Source organism: Eurosta solidaginis, chromosome 2 (genome assembly GCF_040869045.1).
Source record: "Eurosta solidaginis isolate ZX-2024a chromosome 2, ASM4086904v1, whole genome shotgun sequence".
NCBI lineage: Eukaryota > Metazoa > Arthropoda > Insecta > Diptera > Tephritidae > Eurosta > Eurosta solidaginis.
In genome coordinates, this window is record NC_090320.1 from 38,438,449 (window position 1) to 38,459,593 (window position 21,145).

The 21,145-nt window shown below is 37.4% G+C and overlaps 1 protein-coding gene across 10 annotated transcripts in view; it reads right to left on the minus strand.

Moving 5' to 3' along the window:
- Positions 1 to 285: 285 nt before the first annotated feature.
- The window catches only part of LOC137239588 (serine/threonine-protein kinase GL21140), a 220,056-nt gene continuing 199,196 nt past the window's right edge, over positions 286 to 21,145 (minus strand). For all 10 annotated transcript variants that reach the window (XM_067765049.1, XM_067765046.1, XM_067765048.1 and 7 more), the window contains 3 exons: positions 16,830 to 16,975; positions 16,615 to 16,764; positions 286 to 587 (listed from right to left, as the gene is read on the minus strand). In XM_067765049.1, coding sequence (XP_067621150.1) covers positions 318 to 587; positions 16,615 to 16,764; positions 16,830 to 16,975 — 566 coding nt within the window. In that variant the 3' untranslated portion in view covers positions 286 to 317. The remainder of the gene's footprint in view (positions 588 to 16,614; positions 16,765 to 16,829; positions 16,976 to 21,145) is intronic.

Here is a 21,145-nt window from a genome sequence, read left to right on the forward strand (position 1 = left end):
TGTCTTCTTTTTTGAATTTTCCGCATACACATACATAAGCAAATTAATATTCGCAAATTAAATTCCTATTCTTTTCTAAGCAATTAAATACAATATACTAATACATTGCCCAGTTGTATGTATGTATGTATCTATACTAAACCTAAAACTTATATATGTAATATTAACGTCAACAAAAAAAAAAAAAAACAAACAGCTAGAGCCTACTACATACATACATATATAGTTAAAGCCCCTTAAAGTATGCTTGTAGTTCGAATGTTTTGTTGTTTTGTCTGTTTTCCCCCCCCCCATTCACATTTTTGTAGGCAATAAATTCAGCTACTATATTCATTACATTCACCCAATGTCCAATAATGATCGAGTATATCTTCGCTAGTGAAACGTATTTCGGGATCCGATTGTAACATATTTGCAATTAGATCACGCACACCCTCACCAATATCGGACCAATAGGGTTCGGGAAATTCATAAACACCGGATATAATGGCATCGAATAGTGGCTCTTGTTGATTGTCGGGTGAAACGAATGGTGGAAAACCACAAAGCAGGATATATAATATAATACCAGCTGCCCAGACATCGATCTGCAATTAAGGTAAAGAAAGTGAAAATGTTAAATTTATACGAGCTATATAAAATCTATGGTAACTATGATTATCTTATAACTTTAAACGAGCAATTTTGTATATTTGTATGTTTGTATAGTCGAACGATCTCGGGAACGGCTCAACCGATTTAAATGAAATTTGGCACAGAGATAATGTATCACCTTCTGAGACTTTCTACCTAGGTGTTGCCACTCAGAATGATTCACAAGGTTGCCACCTATTCGAAATTTAAAAATTTACATGAGATATGCCGATATGGGTATCAAACGAAAGGTATTTCACTCCGCATTACAATAGGGACATTTTTGAGTAGGGTTGCCATTTAGGGTTGGGGTAGTTAGACGAAATAGCACTCTACTTACTCATTCTATTAAAGCTTTAAAGGAGAACGTTACAGTGAGACATTAGTGCTGTTTTTTGATTATTAGACTGTTGGCAATATTTTAAATCTGATTTGTGTTGCGACAATCTGGTTTTTAATTTTGATTTTGTTGTTCCTACGTAAACGCTGTTACATGGTTCGTTGTTTTTGCCGCCGCATGGGATTTTATATATGACATTGCTTTTTTCGGTTTCGGGTATCTTTGTTTTTGTTTTGTTAAAGAAACACCTTAATGTGTTGTTAGGTTTATGTGCAATTTTAACTTTTTCTCCGTCATAGCAATCAGACTTTGCAAGTCGTTCTGATAACCGCGGTATATATGTTACGGATCTAAAAATGGTAGGTTTTTCGGATTTTTGTTTTCCTTTGTTAGATTTTGCATTTTTAATTAATGTTTTATTAATGTTGTTCGGGAAATCATTGCTCTTCAATATATTTTCCGCTTCTCTTATTACTTCGTTGTGGTACGTGTCGTCCGATATACGCAGCATCAGTTGTATACAGCACATTGCTGTGTTCATTATCATTGACTTCGGGTGTTTTGAGTGGAAGTTAATGATTCGTCCTGAAAATATTTGCTTCTAATACCACGATAACTTTAGTTGATTTCCTCTTTTTATCACAATGGAGTCTAGATACGGTAGTTTTCCATCTTCCTCTATTTCTAATGTAAATTTAATGTTTTTATGAAAAGTGTTGAGAGCGTTGAGTGTGTTATGTACTTCTTTTTCGGCGACAATCGCGAACAGATCATCAACGTACTTTATTAGCAATCTCGGTGGCTGTGCTAGTTTTTTTATTGTGGTCGTTAAAAGTTCTTCCATTATTATGTCCGTAATCACTGGGGACAACGGGGATCCCATAGGCATTCCCTTTAGTTGTGTGTATACCTGGTCGTTGAACTTGAAATAACGGTTCTCTTCAATACAGAATGTTACAATTTCCATAAATGTTTGTTTTGGTATCTTCGTGTAGTTTTTTATCTGCAGCCATTTACTTTGTATTATTTCGAGTGCTAACTGTGTTGGGATACTCGGAAACAGCGAGACCACATCGAAAGAAAGCAATTTTTCATCGTCGCATATCAATGTGTTATTAATTCTCTCTTTAAAATCAATTGTATTTTTGATATTAAATGCAGAGTTCGCTGTTATGTTGCTTAAAATGTTGGTGATGAATTTGCATAAACTATATGAAGGTGATCCTACGGCTGAGCATATTGGTCTCAGTGGGGTTCCTTCTTTGTGTATTTTCGGTAGACCATATATCCTTGGAGGCAATGCAGTAGTTGTGGACAGTTTAAATTTTTTTTTTTTGAAATAGTTCCCATTTTAAAAAGTTTTTCCACCAGACTATTATTTTTGCTTTGAAGTTTCGATGTGGGATCTTGTCTTTGAACTCTGTAGGTCGTCAGGTCGCTTAATATATTAGTCATTTTATTTTCATAGTCATCTTTTTCCATTGCTACAGTTTTATTTCCTTTGTCAGAAGTTAAGATTTTAATGTTTTTATTTTGATTTAAAAATTTCCGCGTTTGCCCCACTGTGTCTATTATTGCACGATCTACTGCACTTTGGTTGATTGTTTTTGTGTGCTCTTTTAATAATAGCGCAAACTTGGTACGCGCCTCCTCTTGTTTCTCCTTCTCATTGAGAGTCTGTATTAGATGCTCTCCATCGGCGATGAATGAAAAAGAGGAAAACGTTTGTTTTCCACTGATATCCCGTACTTCGGTCCCTTTGTCAACAGCGCTTTAATGTTTTGTGGGAAGTCCACTTTTGTTTTGTTAACAAACCAATCTTCGTGGTTGTTGTTGGTAAGAATATTATTGCGTTCACTTCGAAGTTTCTCATATTTTGATATTTGATTCTCCTTTAATGTTGATGATACTTTTTTTGTAACATTCTCCTCACATTCCATAAATGTGATGAAGTCATCTGGGCTCAGTTGCTTTTTTAATTTTGTTGTTATTTTTTCTAACCGCTGATTTTGTATCTTCAAAAAGTTGTGTTTGTGTTTGATAAGTGTATTTAAGATTTTTGTATGAAAATTTTGTGTATGTTTGTCTAAAATGCTGTTTATGTCGGAGTGTGTGTATCGGTCAAATACAAATAATTTTTTACACTGAGTAGAGTTTCTTATAAAATTAGGAATAAGCTTAGATTTCCTGCATTGTAGCAAGAATTTTATACTAGACCTGATTTTAACCAATTTTTTTGATATGGATTGGAATTTATTTATTACCGCTTTACAGTTTTTGTAGTTGGCTATAATTTTCGCATAATATACATATGTATGTACATATAAAAAAAGTAGAGTTTGATTAATGATGTGTTGAACTTTTGAAGTTTATAGTGTACTTAACACTGTGGAAGTTTCCTCCGATCCAAGTAAAATCAATATACACATGTTTAAGTTCAATACAAAGTAGTTTTATTTAACACGAAATATAATACGAAGTTTATTTGTTGAAAGCAAAGAGAAGAAGCTAAAGATGTTGAATTCAAATTTGACATCTTACAAGGTTGCATGAATATGTGAATTGTGAACAGAGTTGTATTTCAACACGCCCCCTCAATGAACATATTTATGCAATGAAAAAATATTGTTATTTTAAACCCATTTCATTACAAAATTTTACATGACTAGGTTTAGCCAAGTTCTTTGGCAATATATCGGCGACCATATTGCTGCTGCTACAATATTTCAAATCGATTTTCCTATCACGATAAGCATTTCTAACGTAGTGATATTTAATATCAATGTGTTTGCTACGAGAATGGTACACAGGGTTTTTTACCAAATTCATTGCGCTCAGGTTGTCACCGTTAACGACGATTGTACGTGGACAATCAATTCTCATTTCTCGTAACAACTGCTTTAAATAAACAGCTTCTTTTACTACAAATGTCATGGCCATGTACTCAGCCTCTGTGCTACTAAGTGCTACAGTTTGTTGTTTCTTTGATTCATATGAGAATACTCCTCCAGCTAGAATAACTGCATATCCTGTATAAGATTTCCGGTCAGTCGGATCTCCACCCCAGTCCGCATCAACAAAACATTCGATTTGCTTGCCAGTTTTGTGATACTTCAACTGTTTTTCCTGTGTTGCACATAGGTATTTTAATATACGCTTCCCTGCCGCTAAATGTTCGGTATGTGGATCTTTATTACGTTGCGCTAGTTTACATACAGAATGTAATATATCTGGTCGCGTGCATACCGCAAGGTACATAAGCGATCCTATAAGCGACTGATACTGCTTTTGATCTACACGCTTACAATTTTTCTTTTCGCAGTTCACTCTATGACCTGGGTCCAAAGGTATAGCAATCGGTCGACAATCTTCCATACCAAATTCACGCAGAAGTTTTTTAATATGCCCTTTTTGGTTTATTGCAATGGCTCCAGTTTCGCCATTTCTATCGACTTCCATACTTAAAAAATTTTTAACTTGACCTTTGTCTACTACCTTTATTGCATTCGAGATCTTGTTCTTTATATCTTGCATATTTTGCCTATCTGAACATGCAATCAATAAGTCGTCTACATATACTGCCAAAATATTAATTTGACCCTCAATATTTTGAACATATACGCACGGTTCACTTTCACATGACTTGAAACCGTTTCGCTTTAGTATGACATCTAGTTTCATATTCCATTTCCTACCGGACTGTTTGAGTCCATACAAAGCTTTCTTAAGTTTTAAGCAATGGTTTGGAAAATGTTCATTAACAAACATTTCTGGTTGCGCCATGTAAATATCTTCAGACAATTCACTATTAAGGTAAGCAGTTGATACATCCATTTGATGTAAATGCAAACCGTACTCTGCCGCAAGTGCAAAAATTAATCTAATTGTACTATATCGTACAACCGGTGAAAACGTCTCATCGTAATTAACACCATATACTTGCGAACAACCCTTCGCAACCAATCTAGCTTTAAAGCGTTCAACACTACCATCTGTGTTTCTCTTTACAGTGAATACCCACTTATTTTTCACAACGCTTTGGTTTTTGGGAAGTTCCATTAAATCCCAAGTGTCATTATTTAATAGCGCACGATACTCTACCTGTATTGCATTAAGCCACTCTTCTGCTAATTCGCCAGACAATGCTTCTTCTACCGTGTTAGGTACCTTAACGTCATCAGCGCGCATAAAATTTAAAGTATTATATACCTTTTTTGGCCTACCGACCCCACCAGATCGAACTAATTTTGGTCTACCTGAACATCGCTTTGGTACAGCTGATTCATCTTCTGCCGATTCAAATTCTGCATCGCTTACTTGCATACGCTCACTACTCTGATTGACATCTACCTTGTCTGCGCTTTTATTGCTATCATCACCATCTATTATTGGTATGTGTACATCGCTTGCTTTTGTATGCTCAACACTATGACTACCTGCCTCGTCAACGCTTGTGTTGTTAGCATCAACATCCATATTTGGTATATATAACATCTGCTTACTGACATTGTTATGGTCATCTGAACATACTACTACATTTGATTGTTGATCCGCGTCTGCTGATTCTATGAAATAAACATCTCTACTTATAATTAGCTGTTTTGTTGTCCGATCAAACAAGCGATATGCTTTGGACGTATCTGAGTATCCAACCAATGTATACTCTTTGCCTTTAGGTTTAAATTTTTCAACCTGCCTTTTTTCAAGCGCTATAGCGATGGATCCAAATTCCCGTAAATGCGCCACTTTAGGTTTATGACCGTACCACGCTTCATAAGGTGTCATGGAATCTAATGCCTTTGTTGGTGAACGATTTCGTATGTATGCTGCAGTATGAACAGCCTCTGCCCATAGTGTCTCTTCTACATTTGCACCAATTAGCATACATATTGACATTTCTATTAACGTACGGTTGAACCTTTCTGCCACCTCATTTTGTTGAGGCGTATAGGGCACCGTCAACTGCCTTACGATTCCATTGTCTTTTAAAAACTGGTCAAACGCATTGTTTACGAAATCTCTTCCATTGTCGCTCCTCAAAATTTTTAATTTTTTGCCTGTTTGCCGCTCTGCCATAGTTTTAAATTCTTTGAACTTATCAAACACTTCGTGTTTGTGCCGCAAAAAATAAACAAATACGTAACGAGCATTGTCATCGATGAAGGTTAATAAATATTTCGCACCATCAATTGATGCTTTGTTTACCGGACCACAAACGTCGGTGTGCACCAAACCCAAAATATCAGCTGCTCGATTTTCTGTATTGGTATATGGACGTTGACTGCATTTGCCTGTCATGCACACAGCACAACTAATACTTGTTGGTATGTTAATCCTACAGCCATGAACCATTTCTTTGTTTACCAATTCTCGCAGGCTTGCGAAATTTAAGTGGCCGAAACGTTTGTGCCATCTCATACTTTCATCAATAACCCCTTTTGAAAGAAACAATTTGTTTTTATTTAAATCGAATAAATATAGATCACTTATCTTTTGTGCACGTAATATTATTCCTCCGTGCTCATTGATTATCTCTGCTGTGTCGCCTTTGAATTTCACAACATAGCCTCTGTTAACAGCCTTCGCTACTGATATGAAGTTGCACTGCAAACCCGGTACATACAGCACATCCACAAGTGTGACGTCGAACTTTTTTGTTTTCAATCGAACTTCTCCTTTGCCGGCCGCTAACATTCTGTTGTCGCCTGCTAGCATAATTGACTCCTCACAAGCTTCAAACTTATTGAACATGTCGCGGTCGCAACATAAATGTGAAGAAGCACCGCTGTCGACGCACCATACGTGACTCTGTAAAATCTTATTGTTGACTGCTGCAAACAACCCGTTGTTGTTTTTGTTGTTCTGTTGCGAACTTTCTCGTTGTTTCTGCTTACACTGAGCAGCGAAATGTCCCTTCTTTCCACAGCTGAAGCATTTCAAATTTGATAACCGTCCGAAGTTTTTGCTTTTGCTTGCGTTAGCAACGCTGCCATTTGACTTTTCTTTCGAAGAATTCTGTTTACTGGCGCATGCATACTCTTGTGCAACGAATGCTTGCACGCTACTTCCAGCACACTCCGAATTATATGATTTTCGTCTTTCGCCTTCTTCTATTAGCTTTACTTTTACAGCAGCAAGCTTTGGTAAGTCGTCTCGTGATTCCAGTGCCACAACCAAGTTTTCATATGATCTTGGTAGACTTGCAAGAAGCATAATTACCAACAACTCCTCTTGCACTACTACACCAATTTCCGCAAGTTTTTCTGCATTAGATGTGAATTTGCAAACATATTGCTGAACACATTCTCCGTCGTTCATACGTGTACTAAGTAATTGTTTGAACAATGTTACTTTTCTTACGGGACCTTTTGGACGATGTACTTTTTCCAAGCAATTCCACGAATCACTTGCTGTGCTGCAACTTTTTACATGTTGAATTTGCATGGGCGTTATGCTAATGATTATTGTAGCCTTAGCCTTCTCGTCTTTTGCTTTCCAAAGCAACACATCCTTTTCCTCAGCATCTGTTCCCGGACACACCAGTTCTCCGCTCACAACGGACCACAGATCTTGATGAATAAGAACGCTCTTGAGTTGTAAACTCCACGAGTCATAATTTAACTCATTTAATTTATCAATGTTGAACATTGATGACGCCATCTCGATTTCACAATTTTTAATGAAAAAACGCAATTCTACTTGGACAGCAGGAATTTGCACCTGGGTCCATAACCTGTTGAACTTTTGAAGTTTATAGTGTACTTAACACTGTGGAAGTTTCCTCCGATCCAAGTAAAATCAATATACACATGTTTAAGTTCAAAACAAAGTAGTTTTATTTAACACGAAATATAATACGAAGTTTATTTGTTGAAAGCAAAGAGAAGAAGCTAAAGATGTTGAATTCAAATTTGACATCTTACAAGGTTGCATGAATATGTGAATTGTGAACAGAGTTGTATTTCAACATGATGACATGTACAACAAAGTATGTAATGCGGCATACTCGAAGATTGCCGGGCAAAGCTCGGTCGCTCAGGTACTAAAAAGCTTAAAGGTATAGACGGTGCTTGTTACGGTTTAAGTTAGAGAGCAATGAACCGATCTCAGCATTGTAAAAAGCAATAGAATAGCTTTGGCCAAATTTTTGTCAAATTAAAGAGATCTAAAGACCATAAAATTATGTACATATATGTTTCGCATTTTCTGTTATAACCTCCACATAGGCCCTCCATTGATTCTATTTACCAAACTTTACCTTCGATACTACCGTAAAATGGAGGTCAGCCTTGCAAGCCAATGATCTCAGACGGTATAGCCATGCCATGCACGTTTTCAACTTGTCGTTGAGGTCCTTTGCCACTACAGAACAGTGGAGAATCGCAAGGATAATTCCACTACTAAAGCGTGGAAAACCACATCGTCACATCGACCGATATCACTCCTTTGCCAGTAGCTAAGACGTTGGATCAAGCGCAGCTTAAGGTAATTAGTTAAGATACATGCTTGAAAAGTATTTGAAAATCTAAAGAAGTACTGTAAAATTTACTCTACGTGGAATCTATTGTTATTTACTATATTTCCAATTATCCACAACATTCTTGTTTGTCACTTTTTTTATACCTTTCATGAAAATGAAATGGTACATTAACTTTGTCACGAATCACAAAATTGTAAGTCCTTATAGGAAAAGAGATAGACCCACTAATAAATATACCTAAATATTCAGGATGAAGAGCTGAGTTGATTTAGCCATGTCCATCTGTCTGTTTGTATGCAAACTAGTCCCTCAATTTTTGAGATATATTGATAAAATTTGGTGAGCGGGTATATCTAGGTGTCCGATTTGACATTTGTCGGAACCGACCCGATTGGACCAATATATCATATATCCCCCATACAACCGATTTTTTTGAAAAGAGAATTTTTGTCATATCTTTCCCAATTCATCAGATTGAAGCTTCAAACCTCACCTTATGCTTTCGTGTATTGCACATATTGAAAAAATGGATGAGATCGGTCATATATATAGCATCTATCCCCCACAACCGATTGCTCAGATAATAAGCTTTTCGTAATTGCTGCCCAATTGTACATATAGATCATTCATTGTTGTCTGAAAAAATTGTATAATCTGTGGTATATATAGTATATATCCCATACAAGCGATTGTTCAGATAAGAAACTTTTCGTAATTGCTTCCCCATTTTAACAGCTAGAACCTTGAAATTTCACCATATGCTTTATATATAGCATATATGTATTGTTGTCTGAAAAAATCATAGAGATCTGTAGTATATATATGTAGGATGGCCTGATGCAAACATAGCCTTAGGCAACCAATAACTACAACCATGTGTGGTAAAACGGAACGGACTGACAAAGGACAGGACAAAAGACTAAAGAGTGACGAAGGTGAATATGAAAGTTTAAGTAATTGCGTGACGGTTGAACTGAACGGACGGCTTTGTATATGTATCGAGCGTGCTTAAAACATTGTAATCTTTGTTAAACCGAACTATAATTAATAAATCGAACTTTGTGCAAATAATAAAAGATGCGTACATTCATTGGTGTCTGATCGGCAATCCTACAAGTGATGTCAGAAAAGGGATACAAAAATCCGACACGCCCACAATCAAGCAAAAGTGCGAACTTTTATATAAAACATTTTTCCAATTTTCGAAAACATTTAAATAAAACATTTTTCCAATTTTCGAAAACATATAAACGCGTGCATATATTCGCAAAAACAATTCAGTCGCTAAACTTTGCAACTTTGCGAAAGTATTAAAATACATATTGCCGTTCATTAAAACCGTTCAGTTCAAAGCACAGCCAGCAAGCTGTACCACACCATCCTAAATCCCGTTGCCCGTTACTTGGATAGCAGCCCAAAACGCAGTTTGCGTTCGCAGCTAAATGCAATCGTCGCAGAGAACAGCGCGACAAACAATCACCCGCAAAGTCAATCCGACTGCATAATTCAGTTGACGAAACTGCAGAACAAGCGAAACTTTGTAGTGAACAGCAACAAAGAGGCAGCAAGGCTATTTGGCAGAATAGTACCACAATACTCCAAACTGCACCATCAGTTGAAAATAAGCGATTTCATTTCGATCGGCGCACAAATGCGCAGTGGGGACGAAGCGAGGGAAAAAATAAATTTTGGTTGGCGCTACGAGTGCGCAGCAACGACGAAGGCGAGAATTTTTTGAGTGGAATAGAGTATAAGCAGACTTAAAGTTGGCGCAGCCAGCGCGCATCGACAACGGACGAAAGCATAAAACAAAAATACATTTTGAGTTGGCGCTACGAGTGCGCAGCAGCGACGAATGCGAGCATAAGTTGAGGGCGAGACTGACGAAGTTCCACGAAAGCATCAGCAGATACGAAGAAGAAAAGCAGCACAGGCATTCAAGCAGAGCTAAAAATAGGCAGAGCGAGCAAGAAGAGTGGTAAATGTTTGTTTGTTACCAAGGTATGAGTTTAAAATATGGTTGCAAATAATATGACCGTTTAGTTTATGTGTATGTATGTACATTTATAAGTCTTCAAACTTAAACCTATGTATGAAAATTGGACACAGAGAGTACAAAGAAAATCAATGTGAACAACACAAAAGTGTAATTCAGTGTAAGAAAGAGAATACCTAGAGTGTATAGAAAATCTAATTAGAACGAAGTAAACCCAATGTAAGGTGAAATAAGAAACCAGAGCAATTTTATAAGAATATTAAAGCAAGTCCAATAAGAAATTTAAGATCAAAACAAACTTGATAATTGCAAAGACAAAATATTATTTAGCTTAGTACATATTTTGGTTTAGTTATTTTAGAAATTTGACCACCAATATCAAAGCGTAGAATATTATTTTGGATATTTAAGTTGATTATTTTTAAACATATTGTTACGAATATTAGCAAAACTAAGGAGTGCTGCCATTTCCAGGCCGATGCTAAGCAGTGACGTGAATTCACATCAATAATTCAATCATTATGTATCTACATAAACGAATCAATAATTGCGTCTACACATATGTACACATTCCGACGAGAAACATTTACATACAAGGCAGCGAGAGATGAGATGTCACACACAGATGAATTTACTTATACGCTTATGTGTGTGCGGGAGACTGTAAACTACAAACTCACATATGTACATCTGAGAAGCGCTAAAAAGTAGACAATTGTAAACAAGTAGAAACTATATGAGAACTATACACACACGAATATAGTTGGTAAGTTCTGGACATGGAAGAGCCTAGAAGTATGCAGCGTAAACTATAAAAGCGGGGCAGGCGAGTAAGAAGTAATTCAGTTTGAGTTGAGCAATCAATCAGTTATTGATTAAGCACGCGATCTGGCGGCTAATAGTAGAGTTCAATTTGAGTTATCAATCAGTTTGGTTATTAAACCAGCGAGTAGCAAAGTATAAGTGTCATTGTGAAGTACTTTAATAAAGGCCATTTTTACATTATTCAATATTGGAGTTATTTATTCAACAGTTTAGTGATTCGAACTTAGCAGAGGATTGCAAATAAGAGGATTTGCAAGTAAAATTCGTTACAATATTAAGCGACATGGACCGCGAACAGATTTTCAGTTTGACCGTAAATGAACTAAAAGAAAAGTTAGTGTCTTTAAAGTTGTCAACAACTGGACGGAAGGCGACACTGCAGGATAGGTTATGTGAATATTATGGCCTAACTGTTGGCGAAGAAGATGGTTCCTCCGATGAAAGCGATGCAAGTCAAAATTATGCATCTCATCCCCTGGGTGCTTCGCGCTCGTCATTTACACTTCGTGACATTGAGGGGTCGTTGAAAACTTTTAGCGGTTCAGGTCCCCATCTATTGAGGAGTGGCTTGATGACTTTGAAGATAATGCTACTGCCGTGCAATGGAACGATTTACAAAAATATATCTACGGCAAACAATTAATGAAAGGAGCAGCGAAAATTTTTGTTCGCAGTCAGCGGGGTATAGTGAATTGGGACTCTCTTAAGCAGTCACTTAAGAAAGAATTTGGCATTTTCACTGCGGCTATTGACGTGCATAAATTACTTCGAAATCGGTACAAGCGCCCTAACGAAGGGTATCGTGAATATTTATACTGTTTAATGGAAATAGACAAGCCAGTGGATCTTGATGACAAAAGCCTGATCGAGTACTTCGTCGAAGGTATTCCAGATTCTCGTTCAAATAAAACCTGCTTGTATCAGGCCAAAAATATAGATGAGTTAAAGCAACAAATTACCATTTACGAAAAAATTCGTTCCGGTCGTCAAACCAGTTCGAATTCGGCTCAAAATTATCGTGGTACAAATGATAAATCCCCGGCTGTGAAGCAAAGCGAATCGCGTCGATGTTTTCAGTGTGGAGCTAGCGGCCACTTAGTTCGCAGTTGCCAACAAAAGTTAAAATGCTTCGAATGCGGCCAATCAGGACACCGAGCTGCTGATTGTCCAAAAAATGTTACTAAATTGAAACAGGAAAAGGGGCGGGTGAATACTTTGGAGGCAAGAAAATGTGTAAAAACCACAGCATGTGCTATTTTTAAAGACTTGACTTGCAATAATTATTCATTTTCGGCATTGCTGGATACAGGCTGCGATTTATGCCTGATTCGCTATGATGTCCTTATGATGTTAGGAGAAATCGAACTGTCGGCCGAAAAGTGTGAGCTCAAAGGTGTCGGTGATAGTACACTATGCACGTTAGAAAGCTTTGAAATAAAGTTAGAAGTTGACGAAATTAAGTTAGCTGTCGTTTTTCATGTCGTTAGGGAGCGTGATATTCTGTATGAAGCCATCATTGGTAACAGTGTTCTGAAACAAGTCGATTTAATTGTAACGGAGGACAATGTCGTTTTTAGGAAAAAAGAGACGTCAAAAGTGACCGAGGCCGTTATGCCTCCCAACAGCAATGAGGAAACTGAGTTTCTAAAAGAGTTTAGGAATCTGTGTCTGGCTTTTGAGCCAACAGCTGAGAATAGTGTCGACGTTGAGTTATCCCATCTTGACAGGGTGGAGGCTTCAGAAGTTCGGAATTTAATTCAGAACTATAACCCAAAAAAGAAGCAAAAATCCCCAGTTGATATGAAAATCTTTTTGATTGATGATACTCCGATATATCAAGCGCCAAGGCGCATGTCGTATGCTAACAGGTGCGTAGTAGATCAACAGGTAGCCGAATGGTTAAGGGACGGAATTATTCAGCCTAGCTCGTCAGAATATGCTTCCCCAATAGTACCCGTGGGAAAGAAAGATGGAAGCAAGCGACTGTGCTGCGATTATAGGCGCCTAAATGAAAAAATTATGAAAGACCACTTCCCCATGCCTCTAATAGATGACGTGCTAGAGACGCTACAGAGTGCACGTGCGTTTACTACTCTAGACCTAATGAACGGGTTTTTCCATGTGCCTCTCGAGGTGACGTCAAGGAAATTTACTTCGTTCATTACCCACCAAGGACAGTACGAGTTCCTTTATGTCCCATTCGGCATATGTAATTCTCCCGCGGTATTCTCAAGATACATATTCTCAGTGTTTAGAGATTTAATACAAGATGGCACAGTAGTAACGTATATGGATGACATCATCATTCCCTCTAAGGATAAAGATGAAGGAATCCGTAAGTTGAAAAGTTTTAGAGCGAGCAATGGACTACAACATGCGTATCAAGTGGAGTAAATGCCAGTTTCTCATGGAGGAGGTTGACTTTCTAGGCTATATCGTTGAGGGTGGAACAATTAGACCATCAAAAATTAAAACAATAGCGGTCGAGTGTTTCCCAACGCCTGCTGATCGGAAGAGCTTGCAAAGGTTTTTAGGGCTGACTTCCTATTTCCGCCGTTTCATTGAGGGTTATGCTGTGGTCGCTAAACCACTGTCCGATTTGTTGCGACAGGGTGAAAAGTTTGTTTTTGGTGAGGCTCAGGAAGCAGCGTTTAGGCAGTTAAAGGCTGCATTAGTAAGCGCGCCCGTGTTGCGTTTGTACAACCCAAAAGCGTTGACAGAGGTGCATACAGATGCGTCCATGCATGGATACGGTGGAGTGCTCCTGCAAAGAGATAGCGAGGACAGACAACTCCACCCAATACAATACATGAGTAGAAAAACCACTCCAGTGGAAGAGCGTTACCACTCATACGAACTTGAAGTTCTCGCAATCGTCTCAGCGTTGAAGAAGTGGCGCGTGTACTTACTGGGCATCCCGTTTAAGATAATAACGGATTGCAACGCATTCACTATGACGATGCGGAAGAAGGATGTGCCTGTAAGAGTATCACGTTGGGCTCTTTTTCTACAAGATTTTAATTACGAAATAGAGCACAGGTCAGGTAGCAAAATGAGGCACGTTGATGCCTTAAGTAGGTTGTCGTGTTTATTGTTGGAGGATTCGCTAAAGTTCAGACTGCAGCAGGCACAAAGGGAAGATGATTGGGTGCGAGCAGTACTAAAAGTACTCGAAACGGAGAGTTATGATGAATTTTATATTAAGCATGGAGTTCTACACAAAGATCCCACCAAGGAACTTTTGGTAGTACCCGCTCAAATGGAGGAAGAGGTCATACGCATAGGGCATAATCAGGGACACTTTTCAGCTAAAAGAACACAAGATGCTGTCGAAAAGTCCTTTTATATTCCTAAATTAGCTTCAAAGGTAGGGAAGGTGGTAAAGAGTTGTGTGCAGTGCATCATCACCGAAGCAAAGAGCGGTAAGAAGGAGGGGTTCTTGGAGCCTATATTCAAGGAAGACCGACCATTGTGCACTTACCACGTAGACCATGTTGGGCAAATGGAAAAGACTAATAAACGGTATGCCTACATCCTCGTCATAGTTGACGCATTTTCTAAATTTGTATGGCTCTATCCAACTCGTAGTACTGGAGTAGACGAAGTAATTGATAAGTTGAAAAAAAAAAAAAAATAAATGTAAGGCGCGATAACCTCCGAAGAGATCTAAGGCCGAGCTTCTCTTCCAATTTGCGTCGTGCTCCTCTTGATTTTTCCCTACAAATTGGCCGGACGGGACCTACTTGTTTTATGCCGACTCCGAACGGCATCTGCAAGGCAGACGAGTTTTCACTGAGAGCTTTTCATGGCAGAAATACAATCGGAGCGCTTGCCAGACACTGCCGAGGGGCGACCCCGCTTAGAAAAAATTTCTTCTAATTGAAAAATCTTATTTCTAAAATTTTGATGTTGCTTTGCCCGGGAGTTGAACCCAGGGCATACGGTGTGATAGGCGGAGCACGCTACCATCACACCACGGTTGAAAAAACAATCTTCTATTTTCGGGAATCCGAAACTCATAGTAACAGATAGGGGCGCGGCTTTCATGGCTAACGCATTTAAGATGTACTGCGAAAGCGAATCCATTCAACATCTGCTGATCGCTACGAGAGTGCCAAGAGGTAACACCCAAGTAGAGCGAATCAACCGAATGATTACCCCAATGCTAGCTAAACTATGTCTTGAAAAACCAGCAAATTGGTACAAGTACATAGAGAAAGTGCAGCAGACACTCAATAGCACACCCCCTAGAAGTACAAACATAACGCCGTTTAAGTTGTTAACTGGAGTAGAAATGCGAACAAAAGCCATACCCGAATTGAATGAATATCTTAAAAAAGAAGCGATTGAAGAACTGGACAGGTCAAGAGAAGATCATCGGAGAGAAGCGCAACAAAATATTAAAAAAACCAGCAAGAAAATCGAAAAACTTTTGACAGTAAGCGAGCAGAAGCAACGAAATAAAAGTTAAACGAATTAGTAGCCATCAAGCGAACCCAATTAGGAAGCGCCTTACGACTTCGACCAAGATTTTTTGGACCTTACAAAATCGTTAAAATTCTACCTCACGATCGTTACGAGGTGGAAAAGATAGGCGAAGGAGAATGACCCAAGCGTACTAGCACGGTCGCAGAGTTCATGAAAAAGTGGGAACCATCGTCTGAGGCCAAACGATAACTCAGGATGGCCGAATGTAGGATGGCCTGATGCAAACATAGCCTTAGGCAACCAATAACTACAACCCTATGTGGTAAAACGGAACGGACTGACAAACGACAGGACAAAAGACTAAAGAGTGACGAAGGTGAATATGAAAGTTTAAGTAATTGCGTGACGGTTGAACTGAACGGACGGCTTTGTATATGTATCGAGCGTGATTAAAACATTGTAATCTTTGTTAAACCGAACTATAATTAATAAATCGAACTTTGTGCAAATAATAAAAGATGCGTACATTCATTGGTGTCTGATCGGCAATCCTACATATATTATATATCCCATATAAACTGTCATTTATGCCCCCTTTTTAACGGCTAAAAGCTTAAAATTTCATCAAATACTTACGGTTACGTCATATATTGCTGAAATAAGTGATTCATGGTCATAGTTTTTTTCATGCAGACCACAAAAAACGTGAAACTTTGCATCCTCTCACAAACTAACTACCTATTTATTTTATTTTATATTTATCTTAAAAATCGCTTAGGTATATCTGTTCACTATATATCTCATATGTTATACAGCCGATTATTAGGATATTACGAATGGGATAAGATTTTGTTTAGCCCCATTCATGAAAGGTATGAAGTCTTCGGCACAGCCTTACTTGTTTCAACTTACCTTTAAACCATAGCCAGTTTCCATAAGTATCTCTGGTGCAACATATGTTGGGGTGCCACACACAGCATACAATGGTTCAGTCACTTCGCAGGCTAAACCAAAATCTGCTAATTTTAATTCAGTCACACTGCCATTAGCATCTAACTCAACCTGAAATATGCAAATTTTTAGTATACATTGCAAAAGTTCATAAATAATATTCTTAGTTAACATACCAACAGATTTTCAGGTTTAATGTCACGATGCACAATACTCATGGAATGTAAATAAGCCATAGCTGAGGACAAATGTTTAATCATTACACGTGATTGATTTTCTGAAAATCGTGTTACACGCGTTATAGCATCGAAAAGATCGCCGCCTAAAGGAAAAGGAAAACGAAAATATAAACATTAAAATAAGATGAATTAAAAATATTTGAAAATTATTATTTTTCTTTTGTCGCGCACTCTTTTTACAATTTACGTCCGGTTTTCCAGTAGTTGGTTAAGCTGAGCTTAAACTATGTTTGCTTAAATTCTAGTCAAATTTAAACTCCAGTTAAACTACCAGCAATTTTTCAGTCACAGTTAAAGGCCGCCTTGGGGTTGGCTTTTTTGTGCGGCAACATTGTTTTTTATTATATAGATAATTTGTAGATACGACAACAACTGGATTTTGTTTACGCAACAAACATGGAAAAAAAATTTCTTCAGCGAAATATATATGTATTTTGTTCCGGAAGTGATATCCAACATTGTTACGGTCTGCTGCTACGGTATATGGCTGCGATCCCCTTGGGAGCGTGTTCACGGGAACACACCTAGCGATGTGGCAAAGGTTGCGATGGAAAATATCAAAAAGGAAGGAAGAGAAAGACCGGCCATCACTAAGAAAATTTTTTTTTTCTACCAGAAGTTTCCGCCCGATACAGAGGAAAAAAGAAGAGGAGAAACGTTTATTTTCTGGCATGTGCTTGTGTGAGAGGTTATTTCTCGATTTGATCTAATATTTATAACAGAATTTGCGAAAATAAAACAAAATTACTCAATTCGCGGGAACAACGCTAAATAAAATCGAACGAGTTTGCAATTTAGCGTTTCGATGTTCTTGGAAAATTGCAATCCAATGAATTGAATTTAATATACATACATATGTGTATGTATGTATTCCTTTTGGGGTTTGCCTCATCATAGAAATCACACAGCAAAAGAAACCGAAAGCCAAGACGGAAAATGTTCAAACGTTTCATTATCGGCAACATAAATGGTGGAAACGAAATTGAGATTACGAGTTGTTTTTGTGGAGGGTTCTAAACCTATTTTCAACACCACTACCGCACCAGAGAAGAATAAAATACTTAAAATGTTCAAGCTGGAAGAGTATTCGAGTGAATACCATGAGGCATTCATCAATAAGTAGGTCATCAGTCTCCGCACCACTCTTAGTCAATAGCAACCACACAATTGTGTGTTCTCGTAGTAACATAAGGACAAGTAAGAAACGGCAGCAGTACGCGGCAGCGTAACCCAACGAACGCCAAAATCAGCATCAAGTCATCAAGATCGTAAAGGTCAACACGAAGTCTATCGCCACCAGGTTCATTTGATCACCTCGGACCAGAGCGCAACAACCACGAACAGTACCAACACCAACCCGCAACGACCCTGCACCATGGTGAGTTCGTTCCGTGACACGGACAAGCTAAAAATAGTATACTTTTATTATTAGTTCTATTTCTATAGTTTACGTATTACGGTCGTAAGCCTCAAAAAGGGAAATGAACATTTTGTTTTGCTCTCGAAATTGATTTAAAATTTTCAACCATAATTTGAAGAAATTTAAAATTATTTGAACCATTGCTTAAACTTGAATGTGCGAACCTAGTCCCTAAAGTTCAACTTTTGAAAACGATTTCGAAATCGCAAATGGCATAACTTTAAGTGTGAGACCTTTCGCGCGCATTGAACGTTCTATTATTTTTTTTTGGAACGTACATTCAATCAAAGTTTTTGCATTAGCAGCGGTTGAAGTAATATTCTTGTAATGGAGTGGTATATATTCTAAGGAAATAATACCGTTGGCTAGTTCTCTTTCGTTTTACAGATGTAACGCTTTAATTATATACGTATTTGTTTACAATTAATTATCTCGAATTTATTTCTATTACATTTGGGACAAGCGTTTCGTCGCCTTGTCTCTATAACTTAATGCGTACGACCTATTTTGAAGAAAACAGATTTAGATGAAGCTGTACACTCCTTCGAAAAGGAAACATTTTTTTTTTTGTACTGAATGTCCGTAACATTAGTAAAGATATTTTCAATATGCCCACCTAAAAGGGAGAAAATTTTGAAGACATTTTTGTAAGTTACATAAATATCGTATGTAGATCATGTAAAACGGAACAATAAAGCAACAAAAACCCAAAGAAAAAAATAAGGGGAATTAAAACACGAAGTTATATTCTATAGCCACCAGATACCAATACGTTAATCAATTTTACTTTCCCAGTTTTCCTGACGACAGTCGTATGCGAGCTCGTTTGCGGATCTTTTGCAGGAACCTGTAGGTACATTTTTTTTTAATTTTTTGTTGTTTATTTGTTGCAAGTAAACAATGTTGGTTTTAAAACAACATTTAGAGAAGCTACTACCTTATACGAGGGCTATTCATTTGCACACATAAATACAATTTTAATATAGTTTTCATTACGTATAGTTTTTCCCATTACATAGTTTGTATTACATAATTATATAGTATATCCGTACTACGAGTGTAAGGAATTAAATGAAATAATTAAACGTACGAAAACATATCTAGGCATATAAGCTAATACTAGTACATACGCAGATATATATGTAATACTATTGGACATCTTCAAAATGCAGTATACGTTTAGAAACGGTTGAATCCATAGTCTATGAACTATTTTGAAATGAATTTTGAATAAACTTTTGTAATTAAAATGGGAATGTTGACTACCCTATTCATTTAGAAGGCACTTAGGGCATACAGGTAAGGGGCCACCGAATTTTTAGGTGCGTCGGTGGCCATGGATTTTGAGGGTGGGATATAAGCATCGGGCGTCGCAACACCACCCGCGGCGCCCCCTATGTATATTCGGCCCTTTTCTTTTTTATTTTTAATTTGTTCAGCTTTTTTGTTATTATTTAATTTTTCAGCGTTTCTTTTGAGTTTGATTTAAACTGTTAGTAACCGGTCATCTCCGGTTCGGTAATTTTTTTTTGCGGTTATTTTTTTGAATTTTAAATTTTTGAATTTTTTTGAATTTAGATTTTGAATGTCAACGGTCTGTCCGTGACATCCGGTTCGGCCGGATGTTGTTTTATATTGAATTTTTAAGCGTTTTGAGTTGTCTCTGCGCTTCTGTTAGGTTTTTTTTTTTGAATTTGACAGCTGCTCGTTTTGATAGGCATGATAGGAACTTTTTTCTGTTTATGGCGCAGGAACAGTAAGGTTGGCAAGGACCCGCCCCAGCCGACAATGAGTAGCCACTGTGCACCACTACATCATGCCGACCGCCTTCCTTACTGATTCCATGTAGATGCGATACCATAACAACATCATTATTTAATTATTTTTAAACCAGATAGTTTTCTAGTTGATATCCAACTTCATTCTTCAATCACTACCAACCTTCGAAAAGTTTTGTAAAATTAAGAGTTTTCGAGTTGATCTCCAACGTCATTAATATTTTCCAATTATTATCCAACTTTCGAGAGATTTTTGGAAATGTAAAATACTCAAATAAATATTCAAAACATTTCTCCAGTTGATATCCTACACTGGATATCGAGTTGAGGTAGAGTTGAAAAAACATCTCCAAGGTGTAACCAGCAAAACCAACAGGTGTTCATTGTGAGAAATAAACACCTGGTTCATAGCAGTAATGAAGCGTAAAGGGCCAATTAAACTTCCTTAACCCCAACGCCATAGTCGTAACCATACCCATATCCATAATCATCTCCAATGTGATCGATTAATTGTGCCTTAGCTAAAAATCGTGAAAATTTCATAAAAATGAAGAAAACGCAAACAATTAAAAACATATTCCACAAAAAATAAGTCTCTTAGTCATAACGTATCCAAAACAATGTATAAAATCTACAAAAAGTTTATAAATTCACCAACTAAAATATTTTTAGCTTATGGATGTGGCGAAAAACCAAAAATCAATTGCTTGGCTATGCGCTATAGTATGGCACCATTAATGGTTACATTGATTTCCATAAAGTTGGTTCGATCAGCTGTTTTATCTGGTTATGGATAAGACACCATTAATTGGCCCTTAATTAATCAAAAATAAATTATATATATTTTAATATATTTTCGTGAAAACACTATAGTGTGGAATTGTACATTTGAGTCCAGTTAGAGAACCACAAGTTCTTAATTAAATTTTTTCAACTTAAGTATTAGCGTTTTTTGCTTTATTAAAAATTCCCTCAGCAAAAGACTACGCTATGATTCTCGAGTTGAGCCACAGTTTCGAAACAACCCCTGAGATTTTAGAAGTATGCCTAGTTAT